This window comes from Micrasema longulum, unplaced genomic scaffold (assembly GCF_059751315.1).
Source record: "Micrasema longulum isolate JH-2025_06_02 unplaced genomic scaffold, ASM5975131v1 h1tg000114l, whole genome shotgun sequence".
Taxonomy (NCBI): domain Eukaryota; kingdom Metazoa; phylum Arthropoda; class Insecta; order Trichoptera; family Brachycentridae; genus Micrasema; species Micrasema longulum.
The window spans coordinates 528,341-551,446 of record NW_028277320.1 but is presented as its reverse complement, the minus strand read 5'-3'; the positions used below and the strand labels follow the sequence as shown (position 1 = coordinate 551,446).

The following is a 23,106-nucleotide window of genomic DNA, read 5'->3' as shown; positions in this document are numbered from 1 at the left end:
TATCTGTTGACAATTTATCCCACTAGAAAAAAACGCTTCCAGAGACACGATGCAGTCATTTTGAAAAATGAAAACAGGGAATCAGGAATATGGAAATACTGTTTTGCCGGAAATGAAAATAAAATTAAAATGACATTCATAATTCCTTTGATGAATGATAAATATTTCACCCCGTATTGTGGAATAAAACAATATTAATTGTTTAATAATTAAATATGACATATTTATGTTATTTTCTAACGACTACGACGAGGAACGAGACTTTTCATTATTTCAGAATGAATTTTTAATTGCGATTGTTCATCAAGATCATTTGTCCGGAAAGATGCTTCAAAAGAACAGTCAGCCGCAAACTTCCAGGACGTAGAGAATCTGATTCCTTGTAGGCAAGCCTGGTTCGGTCATTTGGTCATGTTTTCCTGAATAAAATTAATAATGATTTTAAAACTCCCTTGAATATGAATGAATAATTCACCACAATACCCGGAGATAACGCTGCTATATCATGTTTTATGATTTATATTTAACTCATTCTCTCTTATAAATGTTTAACATCTCTCAGATCTCTCGGACATTCATTAATTTTTGCGGATATGAAAAATATCAAATTTTTTCAAACCTTTATACTTCAGAAATTATTCAACTTTTTTTTCTGGTTTTTAAACTGATAATAAATTAATTGTCAAAATTCATAAAACGTGTGTTATTATTTTACAATACATTTATTTTATACACTTATTTCCGATAATTCAATTCAACGGCTGAATTTCAAAGCTCGGTACTGTATGTATGCACAGGTATGTATAGTAGGTATAGTAGGCGCCCTTGAGGTGATTTTCACAAAAATGGCGCTATATAAATTATCAAAACGTTATTATTATTATTAGTATACATAATACCGACACCTCTATACACGATTTATAAGGGCCAGACTGCGAAACTTCAGAGGAACGGAAGATCAATCTAGGTCGGTCACGGGCTGCCACCCTCGAGGTGCATCGCGTTATGCGGGACATGAGCTTGGATATTATGTTCATGCAGTATGCCTGGGGCGGTAGGACCCGAGATATTGACCCACCATGTATTGTACTCGAGAGGGGGGCATATCCGAGGGCGGGGCTAGTGATAGGTAATCCCTTAATCCAGCCTATGCTTTTGGAGGGGCTCTCTTCAGAGGACCGCACGTGTGTGGCGATAAAACTCGGAGACCTTAAGATCGTTTTTATTTCTGTATATTTTAAGTTTGGGGACCCTCCGTTTATGAAAAGCTGATAAGGGGAAGACTCGATGTCTCCCTGTCGCCTCCCTGTGACCGTCAGTTTGGATTTGTCCGAAGGAAATCTACTGAGCATTCCATTTTATATGCACTAAATTGGGTGAAAGATAGCAGCGAAAAGTACGTCCTGGGTGTATTTCTGGATATATCTAGTGCCTTCGATAACGCCTGGTGGCCGATGGTTATCTTAAAACTAAAGAACAGGCTCTGTCCGGGACAGCTTTTTAAGATTATTTCTAGTTATTTTGTTGACAGAGAGGTGTCCATCAGGTATGGCGATACGTGTGTGGTTCGGACATCTACCATGGGCTGTCCTCAGGGTCCGGTTCTTGGGCCGACCCTGTGGAACCTTTTATTCGATGACCTTTTATTACTTCCGCTGCCAAAAGGTAGCACGACGGTGGCTTATGCGGATGATGCGCTACTTCTTGTCTCTGGAGGATCAAGAGCTATGATAGAGAAGAAGGCTAGTGATGCTTTGAACGACATCTTAAAATGGGGTGAAAGAAACAAACTCTCATTCTCTCCTCACAAGACTATTGGCTTGATGTTACGTGCGAACCTGAATAGGGAGAGAAACCCTGTTGTTAGGATGGACGGGAAGAGCATCTGGTTTCATGATCATGTTTGGTATCTTGGTGTTCAACTAAACAGAACTCAGTCGTTTCTCACGCACATCAAGACCGTTTCGGTAAAGGCTAAATTTTTTTTTTCCATTTACGTCGCCTAAGTTGTGTTGGGTGGGGAATCCGCTCTCCAGCCCTGCGGATCTTATATCGTGGGTCCTATGTGGCCCAGGTTACGTATGCGGCCCAGGTATGGGTACATCGTTTGAATATCGGAGTGGCTCGACTAGCACTTCTTAGTGGACAGAGGGTTCCTCTGCTGGCACTGACAAGAGCATATCGGACTGTGGCCTCTGAGACTCTTCCTGTGCTTGCAGGAGTTCTTCCAATAGATTTTAAGACAAGAGAGGCAGTAGTAAAACGCTCTGTGTGGAGAGGAGAGAATATGGAATACTTTGGTGTTGAGCTGCGCCCATCCGAGACAAGATTTAGCGTACTATGTGATATTATGCTAGGCGTAACTCTCAATCAATGGCAGAATAGATGGGACATGGCATGTACGGGGAGATGGACGTGGTCTTTTTTACCTTCCATCAGACACAGGATGTGTAGTAAGTTCTTGGTGTTTGACCATCATACTGCACAAATGGTTTCGGGACATGGGGAGTTTAGAGACAAGCTTCATAAACTTGGACTTGTCCCTGTCTCGAGCTGTGCTTGCGGAGATAACCATCAATCGGCCGAACACATCCTGTGGCACTGTGTGCTATTAGATGATGCCAGAGATGAGATGCTGAATGGTCTGACAGGGGTCATGCGACCAGCGTGGAATGTGGATCTGATGGCCAAGAGTACAAATTTTTCACTCTTCCGTCAGTTTGTCCGGACTTGGGTATCGCGTTGGGAGCTTCTCAGATGCGCGGACGCCTAGGTGGGTAAAATATGGTGGGACAGGCAACTGTTCCTGTAACTGCTCATTCAGTTGGGTCTGTGCTTCCTTCCGAGCGGAACGCACACGTTATTTTGTTTTGTCCTCCCCTTACGGGGGTGGTATTCGGATCCTCTGCCTCTGACCACCCAGGGAGTCTTTCTTTATCCAAAGTCGTTCTCTTAATGTAAATATCCGTGTTTTTACTTATGTTTTGTGTAAGTTATGTTTGTTATGTTACTATGGTTTTAAGAAAATGTTTTTGTATATTTGGATACGTTTATTTATGTAAATTGTTTGTAAACATATTTTTTTGAATAAAAAAAAAACAGAGGCATTGAGGGGATCCTTGTAGCGTAGTCGGTATCGGCGGAGAGTAGAGCGGGAAATGATTCAAACACGAGTAAAAGGTTGACACTGATTTATTTTTTGCGCTGCGGCGTTTTATACATAACTAATCCGCGCGGCTGATATAGGCCGGCCAATGGCAGGCGGGAGTAGGCCGACCAATCCTGTCGCGAGAGAGACAGCGCGCTGTCGCCCGCTCTGTCTATCTCTCTCTCGCCACGTATAAGGCTACCTCCCCCCGCCACCCGCCCGCACTCGGGTGCAGACCGCGCGGTAAGAAACATGTACAGAGAAAATATAATTATTAATTAAATAAGGGCAATGCAATATATTTATAAATTAAATAATAAATCCTAATTCTATAGGCCTCGGTATAACGAAAGCCACCCCCGAACGTAACAAATGAAAGGCTTTATTGGGGAGGCAGCATTTCATGTTTACATATACCGAGGCTTCTACACTAGCTATTCAAGAGGCCCCAGGAAGGGCTGCAGAGTCTACGCGACGTCCGTAACAATAACTAAAATGTTTTTCCCTCCCATTTTTCATTCCTATGATTTCAGGAGAATGCAGAATGCTGGCCACGATCTCACTCAGATGCTTACGGGTCATGGTGGGTTTATGAGCTACCTGCATCGCTTCAAGCTCTCCGAGATCGGATCAACTTTCAAAGACAACAGCTTCAACTCACACGAGGTAGTATCATACATGCTCAATTTAGTGCAGGCAATTGGTAAAATAAACCAAAGTAGGGAAGAAAATACCGAACACTCCTCTAGTGGAACAGAAGGCCTGTTGACTACTGCCAACTGGCCGGCTTCTCCTGAAGAATTTTAAGTGGTTTCCTCTCCACATGAGCAAATGCTTAGAAGTTCCTGATTGGCCCACATTAGTATATACCTCCTGATCCCAACAGTTTAGATAAATTTAAAGAAATTTAATTGCAGAAAAATCCACTTTTGAAATATAAACTTTGAATTATATTTAAAAAGGGTACATGCCGACAACCACAAGTCTACCTGATAAACTGTGTATCTGTGTACCTATACTCGTATATAATAAATAAGTACTGTACTGTCCGAGTCACAGTTTGGACTGTATTCCACAATCCTGAAGCAAGGGGTGGGTATTGGCCGTGGCTATTCTATAGTACCCCGGTATCGCTAAAGTCAGACCCGAAAGTGGAATAATCATCCTTTATTGTAGGTCTAACATTTAGCCGACAGATACCGGGGGCCCTAAATATATAGTTTGCATATTCTTTTATTTTACAATTACATACATCTTTTAACCGTCCGTTTCAAGTACCTAAGTATTAAGTGCTCGATAAATACACATAATATTTTGATTTGAACTTGATAAAAATTCATTGAATTTTTGTTAAACTAAACATAATAAAGACGTTATGTTTATTTAAACATAATGCCCATTTTTACAAACCAACCAATGAATGTGGACACAAGGAGGTCTGTTTCACGATTACACTATTACCTACCGCACAACCCGCCCCCCTGCCCGAGCATACCGCATACAACATACACGTGCATTCATAATATCACGAAATACAATTTCTCCTCAGGGGTATGCGGGGAGGAGCAAAATGCTGAATAAAACTCACAGTAGGCCGGTATAAACAGTCGGTGCTTTTTACTGTACGACGTGTTTTGCTCGCTGTGATATAAGTCGATGTGATATGACGTGATGACACTAAGTCTCGCGTCCCCGCTGGCTATTCCCTTTCCTTCGGGGACGACTTTTTAGCTCGGATTTGTATGAAGCGTTATCTCTATATATTATATCCCAATGGTCGTAAGACGGTGGCAGAATTGTTTATTTTTTTGTTACTCAGTTCGTCCTTTAACAATTCCAATACATCTTGATAACATTTTTCGTAAATTCGCTCGTAACAAACGCCGCTCCGTCGTGTATTCATTTTCTCAGCGCTCGCGTATGAACTGCGACCGAATTTTCCTATTGCCCCAGCGTTCTGTCCAGCGCGATCGCGCCGTTCACGGAGCTGGGACACTACATTATTGTCGCAGCTATTGTATTGTCTACGTGTAAACGGTTCTTTTTAAAAGATGTATTATTGTTCTAAAACAAGGTGCCTAGTCATAAAAATAACCAATTGTTCGAGATATTTAAAAATTGGTAGAATTACCATCGAATTCGGTAGACCGGTAGATTGCTCCCAAAATCGGTAGAGTTGGCAGCGCTGGTAGGCCGTGTGGATTTTTGCCACGGTGTGAAATGGGCCTTTAGTAGAAAGGGGAGTTTCAATGAGCGGCAGCGGCGGTGGCTGGTGGCGGCACCTCTGGGCAGAACTCGGCAGCTCGACCGATAGCTCCGGATCTCTGCTCTGCTTCTCTCTTCTGCCATATTCGGGTGACGGCGCGCCGCGCAACAATAATAGCTCGCGGTAATATCGTAACGTTCGGTAGCCTTTGAAAGTTTGTATTGGCCCTTTCTTTTAATCGGGTTTGTTCATCCTTCGATCGGTGAGTAAACCGACTTGTATTTTTTTTTATTTCTTTCTTTACACTGTGTAGCATTATATCATAATTACATCGTGCAATTGTTTAAATATTCGTGTTATGGCAGATATTAAAGTTCTTGGCACTTTATTTTGGGAAAGAAAACATTGCCAAAATGTCTTAACTATTCAGAGAAAGTGTGCAAAGTTGACAAACAAAAGTAAAAACCTAAATAGATTGGTAGGTACTCAGTTAAAACTAAAAACAATAATCTGCCACTCCTCGTCCAGTCCTACACCCTCTTGAAAAGAATATTAGATTATTATCATTCCCTAAATATCCATCGTAATATTTACAATAAGAAGCGTCTTGGACTCCATCGAACCATAATATATTATTTTGTGCTCGCAACGCGTACCTGGACTGATGGTTTTTTCTTCATCTACTGCGTTATTTACGTTAAGTTACGGAATGTTAGCACAAGTAGTTATAACACGAATATAATAAATAATACGTAAACTAAAACACATTTCCACCGTGCTTAAGTTTCAGTGCGGTTCGTAAAGTATTATAATATGTTATTTGCTTTCGTAAGATACATTTAATTTTAAATCACTCGGCACACTGCCTTCAACTATGAGTCATTACAGTTTCCTATTTATTGTGAAATAATAAGAATATGTTGATGGGTGCCATATTTCAAGATTCAAAATAAAATCAATAAATAATAAGAGTTCAGGCCCCATATTACATTGACATTAATTTATCTTCAATTTAATCTTCATAATAAAATAATGTTTTCCAAATGAAAAATAGAATATAAATACATTTTTTTTCCTAAACATGTTTAATTACATATCACCAATGAAGATACTTTAAAATTTCATAGAAATGTGCACATTTTCGTACATAAATATCGATATATCTTTATATCGTCTCGAATTGTACTGTTGAAGATAATTATAATGTATATACAATATTTTCTTATTTGTATAAATCTATCCTTGTTCCGGAGAAAACAGTCGAGGCAAGGTTATTCATGCAAATGAAAAGCTGTAATATATTATTTATAACGAATACTTGTGGCTGCTATTAATTTAATTTAAATGATAATTTTGTTTTCAAAATAAACTAAGCATGTTTGTGAGACAAGGTTCTTGTTATATTCAATATTTTTTATCAGTAATTATAAAATTATGATTGATACTTACCGAATAATAAAAAGGTATTCTTCAGGTGGCCCAAAATGCGTCCCCTAGTGCAGCAGAACACGGATCCAACCACCCGACACACCGAGGTATGACAATCATTATCAGACGTACTGCGGGTGGCTCGAGGCGCATCCCATCAAATAATCCACCCACAGTCCAATAAAATCATGATCGACAACCCCTGGTCTCACTTGTATATAACTTCAGATTTTGTATAGTCTTCCACCAGTCTGACGATGTCAATCATGATGAAACCTGGTCACTGATGAATATAAATGAACCATAATCTGTTCTGTATCTGATTTCAGGATTTCCCCCGTAAAGATACAAAGCAGAAACTTAACAAGAAACGGTTGTTTCACGAAGAGCGTAATGCCAAATCAGGTCAGATAATTGCCTTAATGATGAACCAACTATTCTTACTTTGTTTAGGAAATTGTTTTATATCAACTATGATTTATTTATTTAAACAGTACCTATTAGTTAAAATACAAAATTATTTATCTTAGGAATTATTTAAAAACAATATTTAGCTTAAATATGTCCAAATGTTGCTATCTAAAATTAAAGCAATTTTATTTTGGTAAATCTTTAACCTACATGTGAGGAGATACCTAAAAGAAAAGAAACCGAACTTATGTTTTTTTAAATTTATTGAATTGTTTTTATAAAAAAAAAACTCCATTTTGGGGGTATAAAAAATCTCGAGGTCGGTATATATGGCCGCTACCCCCCCCCCCCCACGTTTACAGTTTCTAAGGGATTAATGAACCTAGAGGTCATCCCTCCCATCCACGATTCTCGGATTGATAATGAATCTACCGGTTTTCGCTCGACGGAGGTAGACAACGCCGCACTCCAGATAGCGCCGGTTTGCCGGGATGATTGTAGGCCATTGTTAACATTTCAATAGTTTATGCGCAAGTTTTCCTAAACAGGAGGCAAAACTTCACACCCGCGCGCTCGATTATCCGTCACAAAAACAATTGTCACAAAAAATCTACACCTGCCAAACAGAACCTTCTACAGCAACGAAACTGAGCATTCTGACTGACAAAAAAGTAGCTCTACTCTGTGAAAAACTAGTGAAAAAATTGAAAATTATCAGCAATTATTATTAAAAAACAACAAATGTATTACAAAATGTGTGCATTCAAATAAATCAAATATATATATTTTATTTAAATTTATTACAACGGAGCGGGCTGCGGCTTCGAGGTTTAACCTGGAATAAAAAACTCGATGGAGAGGCTGATGAAGAATACAGTGAGTGTGAAAAAGAACCAGAACCCTGGATTAGTGTTTTATTTTCTACATTTCATACACTTCTTTTTTATGTTCTACAATCGGGTAAAAATTGTGAAAATAAAAATCACGCAGGGATCAGTCCACCTCGTAGTGTAGTTGCTTGAGACGCACCCTACCACGCCGAGATCCTGGGTTCGATTCCTGGCAGGGTGGATGCGAAGTATTGTTTTTAAATTTTGCACCTTCTCGGACTAATTCCTGTAGCGTAAAAGTTATAATCACATTACCTTCCGCGTAACCAAAATGATCTTGATATGCCGCAATTGGAATACTAATGCTGTTCTCCCGTGCACCAGTGATGATGATGATGACGATGAGCTAAGGATAGCTAGAGTAGTGCCTTAAAAAAATCCATATTTTGTACTTCTAATGGTAATCCATTAACATCTGTTGAAGTAATGTATTCGGCTTTATGCCAATTTTCAGATAAAATTAGATAGATAGATTTTGTTGTATTATTTGGTATCAATTTTGGATTTACCTTTCATTTGCGATACCTGCATCGTACAATTGACCTTCCACGTTATCCTCTTCTTCTTCTTTTCTGAGTAACTAGCATTATAATCGAGACTATTTTGCCTCTTCCTCTTCGTTTTTCATGGCCTTTTCACCTCCCAACTGGGGTGTTCTCGCCAGTGTCAAGTTTTCTCTTTTTTTGTTTATTTCAAATTACGTGTAATTATAATAATAAAACTACATTTATAGTTTTATTCCACTTTTATTTATAATTTTTACCAGTGACTGACATCGTCAGACTGGTGGGAGACTAAACAAGTTTCTGTGTTATATACAAGCGCAAGCGGGTGTTCCAAATCATGATTTGATGTAATTATAAGAATAAAAGAGATTAAATTAAAATAATTTAAGTATAAAGTTATAAAAATTGTACAAATTTAAGTTTTGTATGAATCTATACAGGATGTTCATTAAACCCTGTCACATCCGAAACCACGATGATCGGTATGAGCAAGAAGACATATTGGCACATTAAATAATTTTTTTAGAATGAATAAAATTTAAAAAAATAAAATATCAAAAAAGCAAACGGTTGCTTACTTCTGCAGGGGAGAAACGAGAAGGAGGGAGGGGGGACTCTGATACTGCGCCGCACTCCCCTCACTTCTCCCCTGCAGAAGTAAGCAACCATTTGTTTTTTAAATATATATATATTTTTTAATTTTCTTGGTTCTAAATAAGCTAATATGTCTTCTTGCCCAAACTGATCATTGTGGTTTCGTATGTGACAGGGTTTAAAGAACACCTGTATAATAAAATCAGATGTAATCGAGTGATTCTGAAAGCAAAATTCCCGGCGGATAATTCTTATCGAGAAGTGTTACTGTTTGTATTTGAATGGATACAATAATGGGGAATGATCTGTTACCTGATCGTTTAATATTGTTTTATCGGCGCGATTCTTAAGCGGTTTATTTAAAAAAAATTCAAGTTTATCTAATTTTCAACCTTTGGTGCATGTGTGAAGGAATTTAACATTTGTATTCTTATCAAAAACATGATTTGGCCATAAGGTGGTTTGCAAATGTGGACTTTTCCTTGTTATTTCTCTAACTTTGGAAGTGTTTGTTAGTCCTAGTTTTGAACGATCTTCCCGTTTGGCAGCATAATAGATATGAGCCTGAGTTAGTACCCCTTTTTCTTTTATCTTTATTATTAATCAACAATTTCCCCATATTTGAATTATTATAAAATGCAATAGAGCACTCATCTCTGTTAGCTATTTTACTAATTAAATTATATAGATATGATAGCTTTGCCCATTTTTATTCCTACAATTATATAAAATCATGATTTACAACCCCCGCTTGCTCTTGTATATAACATAGAAAGTCTCCCAACAGTCTGACGATGTAGGTCACGATGAAACCCGGTCACTTGTAAAAATCATAAATAAAAGTGGAATAAAACTATGTACATATTTTTTATTATTATAATTAAAATGCTGTTCTACCAAGAAATGTCGGTAGAAAAACTCAATCTATTTACACATGCGTTAGTGATAAATACAAGTAAGTGAGTTAGTACTTCATATTTTAAAAACTTTACATATTATGTAACATATTTACAACTTCACACCATTTATTTTTAGATTTTTATGTAGAATTTTAAATACATGTTTATCGGGTGGGGACAGAAGAGTTGGAATAGGAGTAGGGAAAGCAAGGTAAATATCAGAGGGTCGGATAGGAAATCAGGATAACGGTCATTTATGGGGCATCCAAACAAACATGGTTTATATCATTCGCACGGGACGTAGATTCTGAACAGGTGAGAACCATCGCAGCAGTGCCCGATGCGCATTCTGCACAACCGAGGCTTTTCTGTTACATTTGGCCTCAGTCGGACTGACCTCTGGCTCGGGAGGAGGCTTCCCGTGACACGATGATCACTCTAAAAACAGGATGCGACCTGCGTCTCGCCCAGGGCTCTGACCGTGCGATGCGTGCGGGGTTTTACCAATTTTCCGGAAATAAGGACTAAATCTCGACCGCCTGTACATTATTTCTCACATTCTAAGGTTAACAGGGGTGGGGTGAACTTATGCGCCGATTATGTTTCAGATGTGCCGAACCTGCTGTGCCTGCTGACGGATGACATGTGGGTGCTGGAGGCCCCCTCCTTCATAGTGCCGCACTTGTACGAGCGCCCCCCTCCCACTTCCGAGCCTGGTATTTTACATGAAAACAAACGCACTCGGGTTACTTAGTACCCGTGTGCATAAGTGCAGTGCGCCGCCAAGTAAAAATACATCAACGGCTCGAGCGAGATGGACTATGATGCTTCGTACCGATGAATCATGCGTTAGAGGGACAAGAAAGTACACATACCCGTGCGGGGCCGACGCATGCGCAAACATGAAATTAATTTGTAACGTCACTTTGAACATGTGTACTGACAGAATTTTAGGTTTCCTAACAAACAAATTGCGAAATTTCTCTATTTCAACATAGATTATTACTTACATAGAGGAATACTCGCCTTTTTGCAATGCGAGAAACCGCTCTCTTCAGAAAACGACGTTGGACAGACTCGATATGGTCAATATGAGTCCTATTGCAGTTTGTGTAAAAATGAGTTATTTTAATAAACACCCGTAATATTCATATTTACTCAAATAAGTTCCGACAACCTCATTATTGCGCTTTAATTCCCTTTTTATTATGTGCCTTCTTATATTGACGAAATCACACTCGATGGGGAAAAACTAGAAGCAGTCCAGTGTTCTGATGGTATTAATCCCGTTTGTATTTCCCGCCATCGCTGCGCCGTGTGGTACTTAACCTGACCTATTGAGAAGGAGTTGATGACATTGCGAGTTGACTGACTGCTGTGTACGCTTCGTGGTGGTTGTTTGAAATTTATGTAAAAAATATCCAAAAGTGAGACAGTTCAATGAAGCTTATGATAATGTGCATGATGATGAGCAATGTCAAGTGTTCATCTTTGAACTGGTCTGCAGTTGAAAGAAAATGAAAGAAAACCGATTTTTCGAATCAAAATTCAACTGTTCACAAATAACTAGATATTTGAAAACTTTGCCCGCTCGTTTTGTGCCGAAAACTCTTCCCGGGGAACTCTTATATCGCAGGCGGCACCCCTTTATGAAGAGGGAAGACAAAAACTTGCGCCGCGTTATGACTAGGGCCTAGAAAATGGTAGGAGTTATGTTGAAAATTAGTTTAAGGTGTAAAGATTTTTCACAATATTTTTTTTCTGAATATGTACTGTGCATGTTTTCTTTAACCTGTCAAACGGAACTAACTTTCTAATACTGTATGAAATTATGTTTAATACAGCATTAAAAATTCGCAATAAACTGATTTTTATCTTCTAATATCTTCCCGAAGACATCTCCGACAGTGAACCACCGAGGTAATTATTCACCGTTTGCAGGCAGACATGCCACCCCCGGGGGGAGCGCGGACGCCTACTTCGACAGTCCGCTGGGCAAGTTCTTCGTGGAGCTGGGGCTGGGGCTGGTGCTCAACGCGGGGAGGATGGAGGGCGGCAGCGGGCGGCGCTGCGAGCACTGCGATTTCCGCTCCGACTCGGCACTCGTGCTGCACAGCCACGCGCAGGAGCGTCACGCGCAGGGGGCTGCGCCGCGCCGCCCCCCGCAGCCGGACCCCGAGTGGGAGCCTCCAGCCAAGGTCTTCCTTCAGGTATCGATCTTTACATCGCCCAAATTATTCCGTAAGATTATATACTCGCGCATACTTATATACGGTAAACTATTCGGCACAAAATGTCCGATCTTTGATTGTGTTGCATCCCTTGTGATCTGAACTCCCGCCTGAAGTTGTGCGACTTGTAGTACACGGACGATGCGGTTCTTCTTGAAAAGTCTGTTGGCGATCTTCGGGAAATTGTTGACAAGCTGCCGGAAAACTCTGCTCATCTGGGTCTTAATATTAATACTTTAAAGACTCGGATTATGTGCAACGAATCCTGTTCTGACACTGATCAGCCCCTCTATAATAATGGGCAGAGGATCGAGAAAACGGACAGCTTTAAATACTTGAGAGTTCGCATAACTGAGTATTGAAGCATGAGCAACGATCTCATAACCCGCTTAGGAATTGCTGAAGCAACTTTTAACACGATGCGTTTTGTCTGGAACTCTAGTCTATACTCTGTCAAAATGAAATGCTGATCATTCAACTCTTATAAAATGTCAGTACTCCTAAATAGGTGCCAATCTTGGCTCACACCAAACCTCTGAGTTTCGAGAGTAAGTGCTTGAGGAGAATATAAGGCATAATGTTGCCTGAGAACTGACGCAGCAGGCTCCTATAATGAGCGTTTTGAAGATGCGTAGGTGGACCTTTCTTAAATGCGCACACCTCGGGAGAACCTAAACTCGAGCTGCCTCTTCTTTACACCTGCGAGCTCCCGCCGCCCTGGAAATCCGACGATGACGATCTTTCGGCGGAACTAAGAAACGTGGGAGGAAGCGAGAGTGCAGGCTGGCGATAAGATCTCCTGTAGGCGTCTGGTGATGTCCGCACGCTCTACTTAGGAGCGGATGTGAAAAAAGAAAGAGGAGTTCGTGCATTCATTCTCAATTAGATCATTTGATAAATCAGTAAACTTTTTCTACAGTATATCAGGGGCGAATGCTCCTTATAATCGATTACATGCAGCTTACCATATTTTTTTGACATTGTAAGTAATGTTTTATAATACTGTAGTATTATTACGAAAAAACACATCACCAAAAAAATATATTACTTTTCTTGGGTAAGTAAATTTATATATTCCTTTATTCCATATAGCGACCAGTTGCGCCTCTATTGGCCAAAATTATTACTACTGGATTACACGAGATTACTCTGCTCACTTTAAAATCACTAATTCAAATACGTCTTTAACCTAAAACTTTAGAATCTCGTTCGAAAAATTACACTTGCGATTACAGTAAAATCTTGCAGCTTTCATTAATGCAATTTAGTCTTTCAATACTTTTTCATAAGGGCTGTTATTCTTTAAAATACATCAATTTGACTTACGACAGTCTAAGGGAGGTGACAATATACGCACTCGTTATGTGTGAGAAAGAGATAACGAATATATTTTGTATGTCTTAACACGAAAGTTACAATAATAAGTAAGTAATTGACAGTAATTGATCATACTTATGTTTCGGTGGTTTGAAAGTAAATTTGCTTTAAAATAAATTAATATATTGATTTTTAATCGAAACGAATTGATATTTTAATCCATAATATAGTATAAATCCTTTAGTGGGTTTTAAAAAAACAAAGATTCGCTAATTGTTTTTTGATTGTAATTCGTTTTTGTGCATACGATGACAGTTGAATATTGTAGGTTATTCTTCAGTATCCATTTAAACTTTTAAAATTTAGTTAGAGTTATGATAAAAACGTTACTAGTGTATAGTGTTAAGAATAAATATATATGAAGAATTATAATATGTATAACTTATGTCGTTTGGTGAGTAATAATGTGATATAAAAGTCGATGAAACAATGATTCTTAAAACGTAATTTATGTTTTGTTTGGTGAACTATCGTACTCGGTAAGGAATACTTTAAAATTATTTAATTATTATCATTTATAAGGAAATAGTGTTTTATTTCAAGACAAAGTTATAATAGTCTGACTTAACCAAAGATGCACTGGTGCTCTAATCAATTATCCAGTTTATTAATTACTTTTTCGACGCTTAGCCCAAAACGCGAAATAGCTGCGCGGTTGGGTCGTTGCTTTCTAATGATGAAGGCGGGGGTTCGAGTCCACAGGGGTTCCAATTTTTTTTTTGCAGTTATGTTTTTTTTAGATTGTATTTTTTTAAATCAAATGTTTGTGCTACATTAGAAAATATTTGTACTGAAACTATTAGCCGCTGGAGCCATTTGTAAGGAATTATTTATTAAATATAAAATTGACTTGTTTTTTATATGCCATACTACCGCTATGGACATTTTATCAGAATTTTCATAGCTTACCAATTTAAAAACTCACCGCTCGCCACTGCAGTATATGTATATAAATCGGAGAGACAAATTTGCACCTGCTGTTAAGACTTTAAATAGCTCGTATCCTATATTATGGAATACTACAATATGTATAAGATTTACAGCAATCACTCCAATCTTATAACTTTCAATTTGTTACATGCTAAAAACAAACATCTTGACAAGACTAGTTCTGATTTTTACATTGCCTTTGTGGAAAAGTCCATTTAGGACTCCAGAAATCCAAATCTAAGCCTAGTAGTCTTGTATTTGGAAACACGCGAATAAGCACTGGTATTGACATTTGCAACCCATTTTCTGAATACTTTCCCTCCACTTGGATCATACTGGTCTCGGATCGAGAAATCCCGCTAGATATGTATCTTGGATGTCCTTAGAAGCTGGACCTGACCACCTTTCCGCATGTTTTCTCATATATTTTGCTAGTACCAATCTGTATGCTTTGCTATTTAAAAGGTCTTAAAGAATGCACAATCCCTCCCTCATACTTGGAAGTCCGCTTTTATAACACCGGCCTAAAGCCGATATTGCCAATTATAGGCCCATTTCTACGGCTAATTAGGTACGACAATGACCCATCCGCACCCTCCATATTGAAAATGTATCTTTTTGTAGCTAAATTTAATTTGACTAGAAAGCAAATAAGCATTTTCTGTTTAACACGACACATTATATTAATCGCACGGGATGTTAACACCATAAAGACATCGGATGACAAACCCAGTGCAACATTCTCGAGTACATTAATTTATCCCCGCCTTAGAGTTATCGAAAACAAAAGACGTCAAATGCGGTCGATTTAATTCAATTATCGCCCTTAATCTCGCGCTTGATAACCGAGTTCTGTATTTTATTTAGCATGTCGTAAATATACATTGAATATCGATATAAATAAGTCCAAACTTTTGTTAGACAAAGACTGAATTTAAATTAATGTTTCGGCTCCAACACTACAAAAATCAACCGATAGGAGAACTATGTATGTCTAATCATAACGTTACACAGTGTGTAAAGTGGCCAGTCAAACGAGCCGATGGCGGTTTGCGAGCCCTGTAAATGCCTAGACTTCCATATTTCCCTCTCGAGGATGTTCTCTGTCTCTTTTCTAAAATATTTATTATTATATCAGTTATGTTTAAAGCTCGCCGTCGTTGCTATTTAACTAAGGCGGACATTACAAATCGGCTCTAGGAATACAATGTCGATCTTCCGAATAATGATAATATTTGAATTACCGCATTAAAGATCTCGACCCTGTTTCAGACACCGGCGATCAAGAAAGCGGCGAAGAGAAAGAAGACGGCGGCCCCTCTTCGTGCTGCGGGCGACGGCCAGACCCACAGAGGGATTCGAACTCTTTCGGTTCCTCTCGGTGTCGGGGACAACGCAGGGACCCGAACTCCGTCGGCTCCTCTAGGTGTCGAGGACGGCGGCCGGAAGAGGAAAAAGAAGGCCGCCGCTCCCCGCCCGGACACTCCGCACCCCGCGGTGCGTTCCACTTTACTCGCTTACTACGGCGTGTCCAATTGAGACATTATGCAAACATTCCTCGCGGATGTTTATGGATTTGGTGGTTATGTAATCGGTAAAATGAGGAAGTTCAGTGCTGCGGGAAGTTGTTTTATAAAAATGATCCGCTTCGGAACGTCGCAAGTTTATCTGTTGCGATGTCGCGGCAACCGTGGGCAATCATGGTTGCCGCAACTCTCGACAGATTTCCGGTTTCTGCGGTGACAATGTTTTTTTTGCATACCCGCGTGTCAGCGGTTCGCACAGTAAACGATAGTTAAACCCGTATCTTCTTTTCTTCTTGTCAGTTATATTTCACCATTTCGGTGCGGGCGGTGTTATTTCAAAGTTTCGGTGGGGATTTCCAAAACTTCAAAAAGCATAGCGGTGATAATACGATTTGACAACCTAAAAAAAGTCACTGAATTTCTTCATTCCAAATTAGAATATATTTGTATTTTTAACCTCGCTGCAGAATTTCCACCGGTGTATTTTGTATGTTAAGACTGTCGAAGATTTATATTACTGACCCATACCTAGTTTTAAAACTATTATTAACGTTAGCTGCGGATATTTGCTGTTTTTATTTTGTATACGAATTTACGCTCGCTGACCATCGAGCGCTTTTGTCCATTCTTAATGATATCCGCTCGGAAGATAGCACCGCTTGATGGTCGTGAAAGGTTTATTGTCTCGGAGTTATTAAACTTAGTATTATTTGAAATATAGTTTTTAAAACTTTTTCACAAACTGGTGTATTATGTATTTCTATTTTATTTATGTCATCATTGGCAAAATAAATACATTTAAAAATCAATTTTAGATAGGTGCGTCAATTATCACGGTCACTGTTACCGAGATCCGTTCCGACGTCTCGGCTACCGTCGCAGTCTTCTCAGTTCCCGAAGACGGCTCCGTAGGAAAAAAAATCCAACCAGCATAGGTTCCATTTCAGCTTTGAGAACCACCCCAACTCACCCGATCAGTTTGACAAGTTCATCAATTGCTTTTATGTTATAAAGAAATTTGAATAGAACTTACAATTTTTTCTATGGATGTTTAATATCGTACGTCTCGAAAGTTCCTAGTTATTATCAACCTATATTCTTTTGTGACTAGGCATATAATTTATATATATCTTCTGTTATTATATTTCATTTACGCCCATGGGGCCTTTAAAAACAACTGCAGCGGCTAAATTTGAAATAAAGTACGTGTACAGTCCTCCAATTTTTTTTTACATTTTTCTTATGTCGTGTAGCGGATAATTATAGTAAACACGAAAAAATATGTGCGACAATACAAAATAAAATAACTGTAAAAGTCTTTCAAATAGATATAATTTTATTACTAAACAAAACCAAATAAAAAATGTTACGTAACATAAAATTGACAATAATGCGTACTCTGTGTTGTGTTCGTGTGTGTGGTGTCATTATAGTTTATATTATGTTTTTCGTAATTCTGTTACAGTAGACTGTTTAATAATTGGTATAATAGTAAACATACTCACAGTACGAAATTTTTCTTATTATTGATTTTTGGTGATATTTTATTTTATAAGTTTATCGCATAAGTAAGTATACATAATAATATAAATTAATACGGAGCATCGTTAAATAAGTACTTCGGAAAACCCACCCTTTCCTTATTATTGTTTCTTTTAGTTTTTCTTATGTTATTCCCGCTTTTAACTTAATGTATATACTTGTGCTACACCGCTGCACTCGAATGTATCACTAATAAGTGTAGAAGCCCGTAGGGCGTATAAATAAATAAATACAGGGCAGCTGCTAAATTTTTCTTCCTTGTGAAAAGATCGGTGCGTTTGCCTACCTGGTTTGCTATGTGGTTCCCGGTAAGGTAAATTTTTAACAATAGCATCCCAAAAGGCCCGCAGAGAATCACAGTTTAATCCAGCACATGCCCGGGTCTTAAATTCGGAAAATTTAACTTTAATTTACTATAGTTTCACCGCAGCCAGCAGCCAATGTGGGTATGTGAAACGGCGATCCAGGCAGGGTGAAAGTAGTTCGAATATGCCATAAACACCACTAAAAACAATGTAATCAAAGAGCATCTGAATCTGTTGCGATTTCCGGAATTTAACCTTAAAACAATCAGAGCCACAATTACATACGCTTTCTTCATCGGTACATACCGGGACGGTATATTTCACTTTTCCACTATCTGTATCTTCCTCGGTATGATTTAACGACCTGTCTATATGCATTTTCATTATTTCACCAATAAGTGACGCTGAAACTTTACTCCGCATTCGATGCTTAATTAAAATTGAAATATTTCTCTCATATTTTAAATAGGCTTCCGTGATAAAAAATGGCCACTTCGAAACGATTAAAAATTTTAAAAAGCAAAATTTTTTAGCTTGAACATGATTTTTATACGACATTTGACAGTTCCTAAGACTGTATAGTTAACTTTCCGTCTATCTCTATCTACTTTCGTATTACAAAGATTTATAAAAGTTATAATGATTAAATTTTTAACATATCCCAAAGGTCAATTACCCGGAGTTTTCAAACTATATTGTAAAAATTTTGTCCGACCTCAACGACTTTTTTACTTACTTTACTTACTTTGCTTTTGTATTTTAAATAAACTTTTATGTATCTCGATGTACCTACCCTAAACTAAGATAAAGGATCGGCAGTGCATCTTCGTAATTGCTTGGGAAAATTTACCATCAACTATAATGTCACGGTGAAGGTATGACGTCCTTAACTTCCGATTGCAATCGCAATAAACACCAATAAACACCATCTTCCATCAGCACATGTCAAAGACTGCATACTTAATTTTTCTACTGCAGAGGTATGACAAAGCCGGGTTTACGACATGTCGATACATGTTTTCAGGAAGGTAAGCCTATCGATGAAAAAAAATAATGGAATTCAATTCGTGGTAGAGCGGGGTTTGAGCTTTCGCGAGTCTCGTGAGTCCGCGACACTAACCGCGGGACCGCAACCCCTTAAACCCGCAGAAGAGATCCGTGGGTTTAATAAGTTCAGGAACCGCCGGTCTAGAGTAGCCCCCGGCTGTCACTCTCCGGTTTGTTGTCTTTGCGTGTGAGGCATTCCTAAAGTTTTCCTTCTCCGCGACCGTATACTTCGCCCGGGCGTATTTACGGAGACTCGGATTTGCCTGGCATCTAAGCCACCCTCTCGACCTCCCCTCGCCGGTTTCCGAAAGAACAACGGAAGAAAAAGAGCACTAATTCAACTGAACCTCTCAATTACAAGTATTCATTGTAGGTTAGCGAGGAATATGTGGAGTGTGAGCTGTGCAGCGGCTACCTGCGCGACAGCTCGCACCTGCGCACTCACCTGCGTGTGAAGCACGGCGAACTCGTGCGCGCGCTGCCCGCCGCCGCGCCGCTGCCGTGCCCGCGCTGCGCCGCGCGCTGCCACACGGCGCGCGGCCTTGCGCGCCACCTGCTCACGCACGGCCTGCTCGAGGAGGGCCTGCGCCAGGCGGCCCTGGCGGGGACGGACCGGGGCCGCTGCCCCGTCTGTCTCCAGGTACGTCCCGCTTCCGTGCCGTCTCGCGTCTCGGATGTCACCGCTGCCTTATCAGTTTGCTCCCTTACTTCATGGTAGAGATTACCGCGGCCGAATATCTCAACACCTAGATATTTAAATTGTATCCCGCTCTATCGATTTGTCTCCTGCGATCGGCTCGAGATCTTCCAGCTTTCTATGCTTATTAATAGAGTCAGTCCTATTGTACTTCTTCCCCACCTCGCCGCCTGGTAGAACTTGTATAGTGGTAGCCTCAGCGAGTCATCCTCAGACTCTGCTGCAATTGCAGTACAGTCTGCGTAGCGGATGGTACTACGAGTAATAATGCTGTCACACATCCTTCGTTCTATTCCCAAAGTTGTAAACCCCTCTAACATCCCGTCCATTATCAGGTGAAATTGAAATGGACGCACCCCTCGCCTGGTCCAGCTTACTGACTTACTTACTGTATTAATACTCTGGATGGTATTTGCAATAAGGGGGGACCTTTCTGTAGTAGGATCTCGATTACACCTAAGCAGTATTATCATACTCGATGCGTATCTCCTTTATTTGCTTCATAATTGAAATAGCATCAGCGGTCTATCGGTTTCTTCTGAATCCCTGTCACTTCTTTCTATTGAGGAAGATCTGTCCCAGTTTGGTCTTAAGAATACACACAAAAAAATTAAACACAGTAAAAGGTATTGTAATACTATGTAATTTGTAATTTTCGTGAATAGTTCACGCCGTAAACAGGGGCTTTGTGACTTTATCGAATTATTCAATTCAATTTAGAAAACGGGCATTTTTTTAAATTACCCATTTTATTCCCAAAATGTAGAATACCAGAGGTAACATTTATAAAGTTTTGAATAATATTTTTTGTAGTAAAACTTCTTTACGTCGCGAAGTGCGCAGTTACAGAAAGGACAGGCCGAGCGCGGTACCGTCGCGCGGCTTTACAGATAAAATATAAACATAACACGTATCCGACTGTATTTAGATGTTTATTTATATTTGGGAATGTACTTTAGGATGTCGATGGTGATTTCTTCAGAGTTAATTGTTATTTTTAAAATATATATTTAAGCGATAGTCATTGCGGGCATTCAAAATGTAGGGACGATGTGTCGGCCAGTCCTACTAATCATCAAGTGGTGCAGTTGACAGTTGCGGGAGTAATGGTATTGTTGTCGGCAGATGTGCCCGTCGGGCATGGTACTCCACATGCAGATGGAGCACAAGAGAGCGCTGAAGTTCGCGGCCGTCTGCTACAAGTGTCCCGCCTGCGCCGCCATCTTCCCACACTTCTCGGACTACGAGGACCACGTGGCAGCCGTGCACCTCGACTAGGGCTCCCGTATATACTAGATCGGTACAACCCCTAAATCATCCGAGGTTTTGTTTTAAAGTTAGCATGTGCCTGTATATAAACCCTCGACCATTAATTCCAAATGTCTTAGCGGATATTCTTTAGAAATCTCATCAGTTAAGTTAGTCCGATCGATAACAAGTGACTTTTGCTTTGCTTATAATACTTCTTGACGCATGCTTCTTGGACGTTTTTAATAATGTTTCAAATTCTCCTTACACGCGCTTACCTAACACACTTTAGCATCTATAAAATTTAAAAAACCTGTTCGCTACACTAACTTCAATACTCTTGAAATCCTCTAGTGACATAAAATTCCAAACACAGTTTTAAATTGTTCTCTGTTAAAAACCTCTAAAATATCTAATACACAAAATATCTAAAACACAAAATATCTAATACACAAAATATCTAATAAATAAAAGTATATTTATGTTTTTTCGATGGGCTGGAAAAGGCTTTTAAAAATAACATGTATCAAAAATATTTATAACAAACTCCTTAAATATACATGTATGTCTAAAATATGAATAAGGAATATTAGAAAAGACTCGGCTGAGTCGAGCATTCAAAATAGGCAAAAGTGCATTTATAAAGTTTTATCGGTATGCGGACAAGATGCATTATGTAAAAGTATTTAAAAACTACATAAATATATTCATCTTTGTAAGAAAACTTCCCACTCGGCGGTGAAGTTTCATCCCTAATATCATTATAATTCTAATCAACGTTTTTATGTTTGTTGATATTATTATAGGAAACCTTTTTCATTTTTTACCCGTAAGTAATATGCGAGATCCAAAAGGATCGATAACATTATTAACTCTCAGCATCGGGCTCTTCTTTGAAACGGACCGAAGTATTTTAATTTATTTTTACCTTTACCTATACGTCCTATACGCCTTGAAGGCTATTTATAAAACACAATAGAAAAATATGATCAAAAAACCCGAGAAAATATTAAGAAATAAATGAAAAGGAATATATTAAGTGTCTTTTGTCCGAACTATTTACAGCCATAACATCATAATACAGTGCTCATATTACTCCTGTTTTATTATGTTGTTTGTTATATAATATAATAAATAAATATCGTCACCTTGATTTGAATACAACGTAAGTCACTATATGGTAACTTCATAGGAGACAATAAAAACTTCATAAATCACTCATTTTGTACGAAACTAGCTTTATTCTATTAAGGTATACGAACAAATGCAAACTATTCCACTACTGACCACTGATCGCTGACCACCCGCTGACTCGCGCTGTACTCCGAGGAATATACATCGTCATAATTCAAGTAATTCAAAAAAATTATCTTTTCTGTTAAAGATAGGTGGTATTTTGTATAGTGAAAAATAATCTTAATCTCACATACAGAAAAAATTTACTCATGTTATATTAAAATTAAGGCGACGATATGTAAAATAATTACTGTTTTCTTTATTTTTAATATTAATTTATCATATGATTGTCATTTTAATAAAAAAAATACTTATAATCCAAAGAAAACGCCTCGTTTATTAAGTTTCTAAATATTCTATGTTTAAGTTAACTATTTGAAAATACAATGCTAGACTGTTAAAAATGTTTTTTTTTTCAATACCCTTTAGTTTCCATAAAATATTAAATACATTTTTGATTCGGAATATACATACCTGAAAAAAAGAATGACAGGAGGGTTGCATTTTCCTTCATATAAGAATGTTTTATTTTAATCAAATTTATGTATTTCAAAATGGAATATGTTAATTTTGTTTCCTCTTTTTTTAATTTTAAAAGAGAAATACTCGAGTTCTTATTATTTACTCAAATATTTCAATTTTCAGACCATTTCCTAAAAGTCGTAAATAACTTGCGCTGGAAAAATGGAAATCGAGTTGTGGTAGAGTGAGATTTGAACCTCGGACCTTTGGCCCGTGAGTCCACGATACTACCGCGGGACCACAACCCGGTCTAATGTCAAATATTGCCGATCGCTTCGGAGCTTTGTTTCTCAACCTGGGGGTTACGATGGGGAGTAGCAGTCTGTATAATAAATGAGACCCGAGTACGAAAAATCATTTTAT

General features: G+C 38.6%; 1 protein-coding gene across 3 annotated transcripts; it reads left to right on the top strand.

Moving 5' to 3' along the window:
- Positions 1–3,758: 3,758 nt before the first annotated feature.
- On the top strand, positions 3,759–21,518 carry LOC148284499 (uncharacterized). Of its 3 annotated transcripts, none has more exons than XM_088239163.1 (8): positions 3,759–3,814; positions 6,818–6,889; positions 7,112–7,187; positions 10,691–10,798; positions 12,024–12,292; positions 15,893–16,117; positions 19,414–19,680; positions 20,863–21,518. In XM_088239163.1, the coding sequence occupies exons 2-8, from the start codon at positions 6,839–6,841 to the stop codon at positions 21,013–21,015; spliced, it is 1,149 nt and encodes a 382-aa protein (XP_088095289.1). In that variant the 5' UTR covers positions 3,759–3,814; positions 6,818–6,838; the 3' UTR covers positions 21,016–21,518. The 3 variants fall into 3 exon arrangements, with proteins under 3 accessions (XP_088095289.1, XP_088095282.1, XP_088095276.1); XM_088239156.1 differs by lacking the exon at positions 3,759–3,814 and adding an exon at positions 5,360–5,616 and having other exon boundaries at positions 6,829–6,889; XM_088239150.1 differs by lacking the exon at positions 3,759–3,814 and adding an exon at positions 5,360–5,616.
- The last annotated feature ends 1,588 nt before the right edge of the window (positions 21,519–23,106 follow it).